This window comes from Neltuma alba, unplaced genomic scaffold (assembly GCF_004799145.2).
Source record: "Neltuma alba isolate B1F8T4 unplaced genomic scaffold, ASM479914v2 tig00011773_pilon, whole genome shotgun sequence".
Classification (NCBI taxonomy): domain Eukaryota; kingdom Viridiplantae; phylum Streptophyta; class Magnoliopsida; order Fabales; family Fabaceae; genus Neltuma; species Neltuma alba.
The window spans coordinates 306,733-321,550 of NW_021636396.1; the positions used below are offsets into that span (position 1 = coordinate 306,733).

A 14,818-nucleotide genomic window follows, 5' to 3' on the forward strand; every position below is an offset into this window, starting at 1 on the left:
GTGATGTGATGGGAGATTCTTTGCATCAAAGAGTATTTTAAGTGTAGTATTTTGGTCCAGGCTAAAAAAAATAAAATAAAAGCATAGCATTTTTTATAAATATTTTTTATCATTTAGAATTTTGGTTTTTTCTTTTTACTGGTTGCGGCATCTTGAGAAAAAAAAAAAAAGCCGCGCTTACTTGTTGTGAAAGTCACAGTTTGTTATTCAAGATGAAATTGATTTGAATAAATAAAAAAATTATTTGCTTTATTTTGTTTCATCTCATATTACAAACAAATAATCGTGATTTTGTTTGAATCTTCCGAAGAAGAAGATGAAAAAGAGTATAAATAATGTAGATCGGTGGTTGGGACTCTTTATTATAGCCTTTGGTACTGGATAGGATTCCAAAATTTGGGCTCCTCCATGCATGACCCACCACTGCCTTGAAAGCAAAAGAATTTAAAAAGTAAATAAAGGAGCTCCAGATCAGGACAACGGAAGTAGCGACTGATCAAGTGAAAATAAATAAAAAGAAAAAACTAAGAAATATAAGACATTAATAAAATGTAATTTGACAATGACTATAATTACATTGATCCTAGGGCCCTAATGATGAGAAGATTCTTTCAGATGGCGATATATAATTGCAGGGTTTCATATTATACAAACAACCTCTGAAACATGACAAAATGTATTATGACGAGCTTTATCCACTCCCTTAATATTTTATAATATGTGCTTGCACCTGTTTGTATTAAATTATTAAAAGCATGACTTTGAAGACCCTCGGGTGAAAAGGAGAGACTTGGTATGAATAAAGTCTCAATTGGTCAAGTCTCAAAGTCTCTGTACTGAAAGTGTGCGAGAGAGAGATATCACTGCTACTTTCTGGCTTCTGGGTGTACTGAGATTCAATTTGGTTGCTTCATTTGGAGAAGATCGAAATTAAAGCTCAATACAGAGGTCAGTATGTGGTCTGGGTTTGTTGTTGCATTTCCTAGTCTATGACCCTTTTACTGTATATTCATTTAGGTATGATCTTGTATATATCTCATGATTCTTGATCTTGATTAGTGTTCGCAATTTTGTACAGAACATTCGGCTAACTCACTAATATTGGATTTATTGATTAAATCTCTCACTGTTTTCTAGAAATTCAGAAGCTACAAGTATAGGTGGAGAAGCAGAAATTTCTAGATACAGTTTTTTAATTACCATGAGGCTGTGAAAATCGAATGTTGAAGGAGGCTGTGGATGAGTGTAAAGTGACTGTGAGGTCAGAGTATAAATAAGGAACTTGACGTGAAAGCTTAAGCAATTGTAATTTTCACAGCAAGTAAACTTAGAGGTAAAAAAAAAAAAAACAAACGTAGAGGCTGATGTATGCATTAGTGCTGAAATTAAAGTCAATATTAGAAGAACTGAAAGTAGTGTTTGTGTTGCTAGGTTACAAGGAGATCGAAATTTCTGAGAAAAAGGAGTAGAGTTGTGTTTGGATTTTACAAATTCAACCATGCCTTATTACTTATGTTCTTGCGTTTTTTCCCTTGTTTCATAGTTGCAGTTAGATTGGAGAAGAACCTTAATCAGACTCATCTTTAGCTGAGTTTCCTCACAAAATAACACGTAAGGTTTTTTGAAAATAATGTTTTGATCTTGTCTGTAATTAGAGTTGCTCTATATAATTTTGTGTTTAATTAAGTCATATACCAATTATTTATTTTTCATGGCGCCTTCAAATTATATCGCCTGGGCTACATTGTGTGGTTTCAGTGGCAATGGATGTTGCTGCTTCTGTTACGGCTAATATACTGACCAAGTTAGTAGATGAAGCAATACTTCAAGCTTGCTATCCTTTCCGCTTCAACAAGTATGTCAAAGAGCTTGAAACAGAAAAAGAGAACCTGCAATCGAAAAAACAAGAGGTTCTAGATCGTGCTAAAGATGTGAGGATGAATACTCATAAGGTTGTTGGTAAAGTTGAGAACTGGTTGGACAAAGCAGACTCCCTGATGGCAAAGGTGGTGGAGCTGCAAGAGAAAACAAAGAAAAGAAACAAGATGCCTTGTCTAAAGCATTGTCCAAGCTTGATCAGTCGTTATAATCTGGCAAAGCAGCTTGAGGAGAAGACTAATGAAATTAGAGAGCACAATAAAGTTGAATTCTCGGAGTTTTCTCGACTTACTTCGCTTGTAGGTATGAACTACTTTTCTTCACAAGATTTTGTGGCCTTTGACAGTAGAAAGGGGGTTTGTGAGGACCTTTTGAGGGCTATTAAGGATGATGAGATTCATATGATAGGATTGTATGGCATGGGCGGGTCTGGGAAAACAACTTTGGTAAAAGAAGTGGGCAAAGAAGCAGAGAAATTTTTTGACAAAGTAGTCTTTGTGGTTGTGTCTAATACCATTGATGTAAGAAAAATTCAGAGCGAGATTGCCAGCCCACTAAAGTTGGGATTGAAAGAGGAAGAGACACGAGTGATAGCTAGACGCTTATCCATGAGATTGAGTAGTGGAGAAAGGTTTTTGATTATTCTGGATGACGTATGGGAGAAGCTTAATTTTGAGGACATAGGGATTCCTACTAATAATGATCAAATGGGCTGCACTATTCTTATAACCACCCGCAACTTACATCTATGTAAATCGATGGGTTGCCAAAAAAATATTCCCTTGGAGGGTTTGAAAGGGAATGATTCGTGGGCCCTTTTTAAGAAGCATGCTGGGTTGTCTGATGATTGCTTTGATAAATGGAAGGATATAGCAAAAAAAATTACAAAAAAATGTGATGGTTTACCTATTGCAATTGCAGCAGTAGCCAGTGCTTTGAAGGATAAACCTTTTGATGACTGGGTTGCAGCATGGAAAACATTGAGAGATCCTAGCTGGATAGATATTGAAGATAGTTTAAAAAGCACTTACGGATGTATTCGGTTAAGCTATGATCATTTAGAGAATGAGGTGGCTAAGTCACTCTTCTTATTTTGTTCCGTATATCCAGAAGATTATGAAATTCTTGTTGATAAATTAACCATAATTGGACTAGGCCTTGGTCTAGCAGGAGATATTTCCTCACATTGGTGGGCAAGGACTCAAGTGATCAATAAAGCTATAAAGAAGCTTATAGATTCTTGTTTACTGCTAAAAGTTGATCATGAAGATGGAAGTCATTGCATCAAAATGCATGACTTGGTTCGTGATGTAGCACTATGGATGGCAAAAAAAGAGAGTAAGTTGATTATGGGACAATCAAAAGAGGACATGATAATGAAGGACCATGCAGTAAGATATTTAAGGTTTGAAGGTGTTGATAAATTTCCTAACAAGCTATATTGTCCTGAACTTAAGTTTCTTCATGTCTCCATAAATCCAAAGTCTTTTGTGACTATACAAAATGATTTTTTCAATGATATGGAGAAGCTCAGAGTTTTGATTCTTAAAAGTACTAGATTTTTTGAAACAGATCTAGTAGTTCTTTCATTGCCTGTTTTGGTCCCCATAGAAAATATCTTGTGTTGCCTAATGCTATATGGTTGCCAATTAGGTGATATCTCTTTCATAGGGAACTTAAAAAGACTTGAGTCTCTCACATTGCAGAAGTGTTCTTTCAATGAATTGCCAAAGTACATCATACAACTAAATGAATTGAGATTACTAGATTTGCGTGGGTGTGAAATTCAAAGGAGTCCTTTTGAAGTAATGGGGAGATGTTCACAATTGGAAGTATTATATTTTTGTGGCAATAGTGGAAGAGATTGGGGAGACCAAAATAAAAATAGTGCTGAATTTTTTGATAAAATTAGCACTGCCACACCAGCACTAGAGAGCTATTGCATACATTTTGACCATACCGATGAAGATTCTATTGAACATTCACTTTCGTGGAATTGTCAATCTTTTGTTGAAAGAAATTTATATATTGAAGATTTTGAGAATTGTATTTCAATTGCAGCAAGTAAGGATATGATGAAAAGGGCAAAGACTCTTTCTTTGAGGAGAATTCCTAGAAGTTGGAAAAATATCATTCCTGACCTGTGTCAAACAATAGGAGGAAGTATGAATGAGTTGACTCGTCTTGCTATTCATGATTCAGACGGGATAGAATGCGTGATAGGCCATGCAACTAATATAAGTCAAGTTGGAATCATCTCCAATTTGACTCGTCTAACTCTTTCAAAGGTGAAGCATTTGAAAACTTTGCATAGTGGTCATCCTCCACATGGCCTTTTCGCAAACTTGGAGGGACTTCGTATAGAAAGTTGTGATTCACTTGAGCACATACTGACAGAAGATGTGAAGGAAATAGTTGATGGAAGTGAATATCAGAATTACGAAAATGCATTTCCCAAATTGAAAGGACTTGAAATAGGCAATTGCAAGCAACTAAAATATTGAAATAGGCAATTGCAAGCAACTAAAATACTTAATGCCTATCTCTTTCACAAAGAGCCTTTCACATTTGAAATATTTACGTGTATATGGAAATGATGAATTGAGAAGTTTGTTTGGGCAAGCTCCTTATAAAGGCTTGAATCTGAATAGGCCTCAAATAATTGAGTTTTCTGCTCTGGAGGATCTTGAACTTGAAAACATGCAAAATATCATTAGTATTTGTCCTAAAAATTATCATCCAACGTGGCCTTCTTTGGAAGATCTGAGGTTGAGAAATTGTCTGCGGTTTAATATCAAGTTTATCAATCATTGCGATGTGTATGATGAATTGAGACAGGAGGACAATCAAAGGTCTTCTGAGGTACTATTTCTCTATTTCTAATATTATCAAACTATTCATATAATCTATCATCATCAATATAAAAAATATTAAATCTATATATTATCATACTATATATTCACAATTGTACATGAAGGAAACTTTCTCTGGCCATATTATTTTATATAATTACAACATGTGCATTTATCTAGTTTTTTCACAATGATAATTTGTTAATTGTCTGTACTAGGTGACACAATAATTTTCAAATTTTAATTGCTTAATGTGATTTCTTTTTCACTTCTACAGGACCTATTGAAGGTGGTCGTGGCCGCACTAGAAACTTTAGAGGACCTATTTATTCAACATAATGATGAAGTAGAAGTTGTTTTTGATGTCGGAAAGCTTCCTATCAATAGACAACAAGTAAACTTGAGGTTAGATAACCTTCGTTTGTATGGTCTACCCAAATTGAGGCATATATGGAGGGGTCCCAAAAATTCTTTACTCCTCCAACATCTTCGGCAGTTAGAACTATCCGATTGTGGAAATTTGAAAGAAGTATTCCCTTCATGCATCTTGAAAGAACTCGCACAATTGAGGCAACTTTTCATTACAGACTGTAATGAGTTGGAGGAAATCATTGAAGAAGATTATCAAAATGTGTCGACTTCTCCGAAACCTCTCTTCCCACGACTTGTTTCAATCTACATCAAACGTTGCCATAAGTTGAAATGCATATTTCCTAAGATCTTTGCATGCCGACTGATTCCAAATATAAAGGTATTGTACATAGAAGATACATCTGCGCTTGAGCGAGTATTTGGAGATGAACAGCATGACACAACACACACATACGAGGCTGCCACTCCTGCGTGGGAATTAGAATATGTTGTCCTTCGGAACCTTCCCTCACTCACTTCGGTCAATCCATCCCCTGCTTGGCAAACTTTGAGGCACCTTATTGTGCAACGATGCCCTAAACTATCTCTTACTTCCTCTGTTACTCCTCAAGAAATGCTTGACAAACTGCCCAAAGGTACTACAATATATATACATATATACACATTTATATTAGTTGCCCATTTTTTGTCGACAAGATATATAACAATGTGTGATGAATTCTTACTCCTCGGTATCTTTCTAAACTTAATATATCGATGTAGTTTAATAATATTTTCTGCATGCCACATTCTTCAAGTGTTTAAAATTAAGTATTTTGTATTTTTAAATATAATAATCAACATCAATATTTTATATACTTCAAATAATTTTTTTAAAAAACAGATATAATTTATTTGCATAGAATTGTTATTTTAAATAATTTTTTGGGATTGATGATATGATAGGATATTCTTTCGAGCATCAGAAATTACGGGATCAGTTGAGAGATATTATCAAATCCACGAATGATTCTGACAGAGAAATCACCCAACAAATTGACTATCGAGAAATCGGAGAACAGAGGAATGAGCAAGGATTGACATCTGTTTCTTCACCAAACTTGACACAGGTATGCATATGTCTTCCATCTCTTACTTGAATGCCTAGCAAATCCATTATATCTATTGGATTTGGTCGTGCTCATGCTTGATAGACTTCATCATGTATAATATATGATATAGAATGCATTTATTCACTCATACAAAACAAGAAAGAGTCAGAAGATCGAAGTGCACGAAAGCGAGACATGTTAAGCAGTTGGTTCAGTCAATATTGACTATCTTTTAATGTGGTGTAGAATGTTGAAGGAGGAGCTGAAGAGTGTACTACATCAGAAAATGTTCAGATATCTACTTCATTGGCTCATTCAGAACCGGAAAGCTCAACCAAGGTCAACCTCACTATCTTACTATATTACATCTTGCACTAATATTCTCTTTCTTCCATTTGTGACATTCGTTAACTATGTCTTTTCGGATATGTTGTCCCAGAGTATCAATCAAATAATGCCTGGTTTAGAGGTACCTACAGCAATGCCGACTTCATCTTTACCTCCTCAATTGATTAACAAGCCGTCGACAAGTAATCCTGTAGATATCTCTCTCTCTAAAACACCTGATGATAAAACTGTAAGTGTCCTAAAAGCCTCTAGATTGTAAAAGTATCTGCGAATAAGTTCCTTGTTAAGACTAACCTATTTGATTTTGACTATACATTCAATGATTTTTATATATAAGGAGTTGGTCAATACAATATCAACCAGTCAATCAGATTTGAAGGACCAACAACAACCACTTGCAAAAATTGAAATTTTGAAAAAAGTAATTCCTCATGAAATCCAAGCAATGCACGCGTCATTCATATATATGGTGCAACTTATTCTCACATTTTTCTTCTTTTTGAGCTATGTAGAGTGTTAGAGATCTGGAAGGTCAGAGTACTCAAAAGGAAAAAATATTAAAGGAAAATGTAGGGGGATAAAATTCAACTCTCTACAAGCTAATTCAAAGACTAAATACGTAAAACTTACAGGTTATGACTTATTTCTCTACAGGATGTTAAAGGAAGCTTTGAAGGTTCCCTATCTTCTGAGAATGCTAAGATAACTATCTCATCAACTGATTCAAAATTAGCAAGCTTGCTGCGAGGAACCTTAGTTACTTCTTCGACAAACACAATTCCACATGTAAGCTTTCCAATACTTTTCTTGGCCCAAACGTCATATCTTTTGTTGGCACTTACAAAACTATCTGAGTCTTATATATAGTCATGATTCATGATCTTGTGGCTAAAGAATCGCTAGCAATGATATGAGGATCAAGTAGAAGATTGATATATATATATATATTACTTCTAAAATGATACATGGTTTGATAATGAGTTAAAAAGACTTGTATATACAGCTTTAATCTTAGTGGAAAGGAAAATATTGGTGTTAAAGCTTAGTCTCATGTATTGTTTTTCAAATCCACTTTTTGTTATTAGACTCAGAGTCAAATCGAGTTCAACCCAAGGAAGTCAGATGTTGAAAAAGAGGGGAAGGTGATTCCTGTGATAAATCCTCAAGACTTGAATCATGATGATCTTATCAGCATGCTTCAATCTATGGAGGATGATTATGGTCGTAAATCACCAGTATCATCTGTTCCTACTGTTGCTGCCCCTAAAGATGAACTTGTTGCAAAGGCCCTTGCTGACTTGGAAGACTCCTTGAAGATGCCTCTTAAGGACATAGCAACCTCTGAGGCCAATAGTCTTCGCCTACAAATAGCTCTCAACTTCTTGTCTCGCCTCTCCTTAGAAGATGGAGCTCTATCCCATGGAGTTATGGCTGTGATAAAATCTATGCATAAAGATTTTCCTAACATTTTTTCTTCTTTCAAGCAAGCATTTGCCATTGTCAATAAATTTGCTGAGCTTGAAGATAGAGATAAGAGGATTAAGGAGGAGCTAACTCAACGAAAGGAGGCTGCTATTGCTCTTGTTTCCAAAAAGTCTAAGACCCAGAAGTTTATGGATGAAGCTGAAGAGAAGGAAGCTAGGCTGAAGGAGCAGATCTCTATGTTGGAGAAACAGAGAAAAGATTGTGAGGCTGAATTGTTGTCTCTTGAAGGGCAAAAGAGGAAACATATTGCAGAAACAGAAGAGTTCAGGAAGGAATCTGAGACTGTGAGAAAAGAGAAGTCTGGGATGGTGGACGATCAAAGAAATGCTCGGCAACAATTGTTTCAGGCTGATCATAAATGGTCAGTCTTCGGCAGCCAGTTTGACCAGAACATTGCTAACAGAAATCTCTCTTAATGCATCTTTTGCTTACCTTGGAAGACCAGATAAAGTTTGAGAGACTTTAATACAATTGTTGGACTATTTATTTTTTGTGGAATCTATGTTCTGTAGTTTAGTTGATAGCTCATTTAATGAGCTATCTCCTTGAAGGCTTGAACTAAAACGCATTTCAGGTGTATGTGGTTCTGGGGGATACGGTGAGATACTAATCGATCAATAAAATGGATAAACTTTCACATAAGCTTGAGTTTTCCTTTCATCTCCGTGAAGGTCAAGACACCAGTAGATGGCCGGACACCCTTGCTACCTGCTCTGTGAAATTGCTACAGGAAAAATGTTGGAGAATCTATCATATTATAATTTCTAATAAAAGGTATGGTGATTTTTTTTGAAGACAGTGATAATTTTTAAAGTTTAAAGACATCTTTGTTGATTGCGTGCTACCATGATTTGACTTTTAGCTCATGTTTTTTAGAAAGAGGATTGGGTAGTGTTTAATGATTTTATTGGTTGAACTGGAGATAAAGACTGCTCTCTTCTCTGTTTGTATAGTTTACGGAAGTTTACTTCATCACTTGGTTTTCCTATTAATCTCTGGGGATCCTCATCAACCTCTGCTTTGCTCATTTTTTCCAATCAGACTTGCCTGTATTCATCAGGTTACCATGCAGGGGAATTCATGTTGTGAATCACAAATTTGTCTTTGGTCTTTTCTTTCCTTTGTTTTGTGATTTAGGTATGATGTGAACAAATCTTGGAACTCGTAATTCTCTCTGTTTTTCTGTTTTTTCCCCCTCCGGGGGCTTCTTAATTCTTGTTCATTCCTTTATCTCTTTCCACTCACAGGTGAAATTTTAATTTTATTCAAGATTAACATTTGGTCATTTTGATATTTGTACTCTTCATGTTAGGCTTTTGATTGAGATTTATTTGGTGGGCAACAGATTTTTGATATTGGGCTATTGGAGTTGGGTGAAACTGGAGGAGGGCTTTGCCAAATTGGCAGGCAACCAGACTTGCAGCATTCCATTGGAATTATATCTTTACAATATAATAAGATTATATCATATATCATGCTATTAGAAATTTAAAATGCTTATGTTTGGAATGCCATTTCAAAATTGTCATACTTCCTGTTGATAACAAATTATCATATAAATTTTCTTTGTTTAGCTAATAACCATCGAATGATATTCGAATGCAAGTTGAATATTTTATTTTTATCTTTTCAACTACCCCTCTAACATACTCCCTTTGAATAATCAGATTCAAGACAATCTTTTTTCAAATGCGTTACATTCAACAGCAGAGCTCTACAATTCCAGTGGAAAAAAACAAACACAAATTTGATGAGTACAAGCATGGGTCAGCTCCTAAAGGCCAACTTTTAGCATCTTAGCCTGGCTTTTACAGGAATGAAAAGACAACAAAGTTCAATCTTGATGTTCAAATCTGAATCATCTCTTGAAGCAACCAGACCAGTTCCATCAGTGCTTATAGACTCAGTCCCTGAACAAGATAGCAGACCTGGAAATATTATGGGAATATTCTGAAACTAAATGACTTTTTATATGTACCCCATTTTTTTAACTTGTTAAGTTTTTCATTACCTGTTGCATAATGTGAACTGATTATTTTTATTTCAAAGTACATTCCAACTATATATTTCTTTTATATAGTTAAAGAGGTTTAAACAGACAGAAGGAATGGGAAATCACTTTCAAAAGCTCTGTCTCTTTTTCCTTTTATTATGGAGATAATGAAGAAATAATGTTCGAAACACCACTCTTGTAAAAATGAATATGAAAAAAAAAATTAAGAAGAGATAATAGCAGTGAATTTTAAGGAAAATTATGGAAAGACAACATAGTGAAAAAATGTAATTTGGTAATCACTTTGCTTTATAGTATTATTATATATCATCATCTGAAACTCGTTAAAATTCATAGCGTTAAAATTCATAGTGTGTAAAGACAACATACTGAGATTTTCTTGCATGATTCGGAGAAGAAACTAAAGCTCAACACTGGTTAGTAGCAATATGTGTTTCTGGCTTTGTTGTCGCCTTGTTACTTTGTCTCTCACCCATTACTGTATATTCATTTAAAAGTGATTCTTGATCTTCAATAGTGTTCACAATTTTTCATAGAACATTCAGTTAACCCACTCTTAATTACAACTGGAGATATTGATAAAAATCACAAATTCTTTTCTTTTCTTTCACTACAAAAAAACATGCTTTTAGTGACAGAATTTAGTGACAGAATTTTTATTTAGCGACGGAAACGGATTAGTGACGGAATTTGTTCCATCACTAATTCTTTTGTCGCTAATTGATTAGCAACGGAATTGAAATTTCGTTGCTAATTAGCGACGGACTTTCCGTCGCTAATTACCCACGGAATTTTTCCATTGCTAATCCGTCACTAATTCTTGACAGAAATTTCTGTCGCTAACCTGATTTTTTAAAAAATAAAATAAAATGTCACGTGGCACCTCTACCAATTGCCACGTCATCACTGGAGACCACCTCCACGTGTCGCTACCACCTCACCTTTGCCTGCCATGTATGTGTGCACCACGTGTCACCACCACATAATTCCCTCCTCAAAGTGACTTCTCCATGGCTTGAACCCAAGACCTCCTCCATGCGCACGTGCAGCTTTACCATTTGAGCTGCAATGAATCTTTTGATCTATTATGTAAAATTAAATATATATATTATTTTACACAAACAATTATATATACATATATATTATTAAAAAATAAAAATATACTATATGATAATTTTATTCATAACTATTTTAATGAAAAATAATTTTTAAATATTTTTTTTACTATTTTTTTATAATTTTTTATTTTTTAAAAAATATTTTTAATATAATTTTAATTTCTAACGACACTAATTTTGAATTTTAAATCATAAATAATTTTTTACAAATATTTTTTTAAATTTGTTTTTTAATTAACATTGATAAGATATACAATTTAATTATATATATATTATATTACATTATATTATATTATGTATATGTGTTTTATATATTTGAAGAAAATCATTTACAATTAGTCAAAAAATCTTGTTATTCAAAAAATAACTACTATAATAAAATCTAATAAATTATTTTATATAAAAAATTAAATGATTTAAATAGATTATGATAAATAGTATTCTCTTACTAGTATATATATACCATGTAATTTATTTTCTTAAAATTTGCAACGGAATTTGCGATTGAAACAAATTCCGTCGCTAATTTCTGATGGAATTGTGACAGAATTTTCCATCGCAAATTCCATTGCTAATCAGCTATTTTTTTGTAGTGTTTTCATTTTTTTTTATTTTCTAAAACAATTGAAAATTTTAAATGAAATTAAATAAATTAATTTCTTATTTATATTTTTTTCATTTGTAATTTATTTTAATTATTTTGTATTCATGCGGATGTGGTAGTATTTTAATAAGCATCACCTCAAACCATGTGATCAAGGCATCATATTGCATGGACCTCGAAAATGAAGTTATTAATATATATAAAGAGAATATTGAGACTCGAGAGCAACAAATTTTATAGACATGTTGACTGAAAATAATTTAATGAGAACTAAGAGGGACATTGAGAGTAATAAATTTTAGCAAAATTTTCATTAAACAAAATATGATGATTTGTTATTTGTACGTTAAATGTAGTTAAAACTCATTAAAACATGGAAAGTTCCCTTTCGCCATAACGCTTAAAAGATTTGGGATTTAGTAATTTTTAAGTTTTTTAATATATTTTTCTTAAATTTTACATATATATATTAATTAAAAAAATAGTTGAGAAAGTTCTACTTAAGTATAACGTGTAAGAGATATATTCTACTCCTTCGATCCTTAATGTAAGAACTAATTATTATCTGAGTTTTTTGTTTAGCTAACCCTCTAATATTTGAATGCAAGTTGAATATTTTTTTTTCCCAACTATCCCTCTAACATCCTCCCTTTCAATGATCAGATTCAAGATAATATTACTGCAAATGCATTACATTCAACCCCAGAGTTCTCAAGCCATCCACCTCATAAAGCTGGATCCTTAGCCTTTCCTCCATGAGATCCTCATTTGAAATTGTGTTGCTGTCTCAATTGTGGAACTTGATAAACAAGGAACCTGATCACCCAAAGATTTGGGAAGTTCACAGAGATAAATTGAATCAGAAGGCAGAGCTGAACAATCAAATTGGAAACTTGAATTAACAGAATCCTTCAAATGAAGGTCAAACTTAGAATTGTTTTTCTTCAGATAGTCTCCATGCATCCATGGCATACCAGCATGGAATTACTTACTTTGAAATGTATTAATATTTTTTTCTGTATTAATTTTCCATAATTTTATTTTAGATGTTGTCTGTTACTTGGGTACAGTAAAATACATAGTTCCAAAAATAGCTCTTGGAATATAGGAAATTCTAGATTGGGTTCTGGAATTTTGAAAATGACAGAAAGGGTCAATCACCCAATCTGTCATTTGTAAAATCAAGAAGAATTGACAACTTTACCCTCATTTGTATTCACTATAATGATTTAAGGAATCACTTGACAGATTAGGTCATTGACCCTTTCTGTCATTTTCAAAATTCCAAGACCCAATTTGAAATTTCCTATATTCCAAGGGCTTTTTCTGGAATTTTCCCATTTTTTAGTCCCTAATTAATAATTTTTTAGTATTAACACAATTTTTTTAAAAAAAAACACATATACAACCGGGGTAACTTACCAAACCAGTTGGGTTAACCGAGTTTCTTCCGAGTTGACCCACCTACCATTTTTTCCTGTTAGCCACTTTCCAATCCAATCCGGTTCTCAATACTATGGAAATTATGCTTGAGCTTAAATAGTCATCACAGCTTTTTATAGAATAATGGAACCATTCAGTTAACCCTCTCTTTATTACAATTAGAGATATTGATAAAGATCACCTATTCTTTTCTTTCTTTTCATTTTTTTAAACAATTGAAAATTTTAGATGAAATTAAATGGATTAATTTCTTATTTATATTTTTTCATCTCATTTTTTGTTCTTTTTTTGTAATTGTTTTAATTATTCTGTATTCATGCTGATGTGGTAGTATTTTAATAATAAGCATCTACGTCAAACCATGTGATCAGATCATCATATTGCATGGACCTCGAAAATGAAGTTATCACTATTCATAAAGAGAATATTTAGACTCGAGAGCAACAAGTTTTATAGATACTTTGACTAAAATAATTTAATAAGAACTAACAGCGACATTGAGAGTAATAAATTTTAAGAAAATTTTCATTAAAAAATCTAATTTGTAGTTATTTGTATGTCAAATGTAGTTAAAATAAAACTCATTAAAACGTAGAAAGTTCTCCCTAATCATAATGCGTAAGAGATTTGGAATTTAGTATTTTTCAGGTTTTTTTGTAGACCTTTCTTAAATTTTATATTTATATATTAATTAACAAAATTAGTTTAGAAAGTTCCCCTTAACCATGACGTGTAAGAGACACACTTCAATTTTTGCACAGTTGCGGAGAAAAACTTATATATATATATATATATATATATATTTACACTCTATTTTCTTTTTTTGCCAGCAACTTATATTCTAATTTTGTTATAAAAAAAAACTCATTTTGTTCTTATCATCTCATTATGCAACTGTTCTTAAGAAAAGGACGAATAATTATCTTGAAAATTCACAAAACCCAAATCAGCGCTCCCCAACGAAGAAATCCCAAACCAGGGCAAGGGATTCCAAAATGTGGGCTCCTCCACGCATGACTTACCATTGCAGGAAAACCAAAAGATTTAAAGAAACAAGAGAACTACTTCACTTGTCTTATTTATAAAGTAGGCAGAGAAAAAAAAAATTTAGTTCTGTTCATAGGGTACCGAGCAAAATTTTTTTGTATGGATACACAATTTTATCATTTATTTATTATTGTGTTAAATTTATTTATATGAAGTATAATATATATTAAATAGAGATAAAATTGAAAAATTATTGAATTTTAAATGAAAGTTAATAAAATTTAAGGTTTTCTTTAGTCCGTGTGAAACATGCTAGAAGTGACTTATAAATAGGATTAGAAAAGTATTATTTAAGGCAACAGAAGTAGTGACTAATCATGCGAAAATAAATAAAAAAATGCAATTTGGTAATGACTATAATTACATTTATCCTAGGGCCCTACTGATAAAGAGAAGATTCTTTCAGGTGGCGATACATTAAAATAACACACTGTTGATTCCGTCTCTTTTTTAAAAAAAAAAAAAAATTTGGGCCTACAAGGGATAAAAAATGTACGTATATACTGTTGATGTTGGAAAAAGATTACTCGTAGTGGTTTCAAAGCATTACCAAAAGGGGCCAAGAA

At 32.9% G+C, this 14,818-nt stretch overlaps 2 protein-coding genes across 2 annotated transcripts; both read left to right on the forward strand.

Moving 5' to 3' along the window:
* The first annotated feature begins 824 nt into the window (after nucleotides 1-824).
* LOC114717741 (probable disease resistance protein At4g27220) lies at nucleotides 825-4,382 on the forward strand. The gene is made up of 4 exons (XM_028902938.1): nucleotides 825-948; nucleotides 1,544-1,611; nucleotides 1,759-3,216; nucleotides 3,940-4,382. The coding sequence occupies exons 3-4, from the start codon at nucleotides 1,764-1,766 to the stop codon at nucleotides 4,380-4,382; spliced, it is 1,896 nt and encodes a 631-aa protein (XP_028758771.1). The 5' UTR covers nucleotides 825-948; nucleotides 1,544-1,611; nucleotides 1,759-1,763.
* A 689-nt stretch (nucleotides 4,383-5,071) lies between these two features.
* Nucleotides 5,072-14,438, forward strand: LOC114717742 (uncharacterized). The gene is made up of 6 exons (XM_028902939.1): nucleotides 5,072-5,076; nucleotides 5,187-5,737; nucleotides 6,048-6,211; nucleotides 6,440-6,770; nucleotides 6,879-6,962; nucleotides 14,429-14,438. The coding sequence occupies exons 1-4, from the start codon at nucleotides 5,072-5,074 to the stop codon at nucleotides 6,569-6,571; spliced, it is 852 nt and encodes a 283-aa protein (XP_028758772.1). The 3' UTR covers nucleotides 6,572-6,770; nucleotides 6,879-6,962; nucleotides 14,429-14,438.
* Nucleotides 14,439-14,818: the final 380 nt, after the last annotated feature.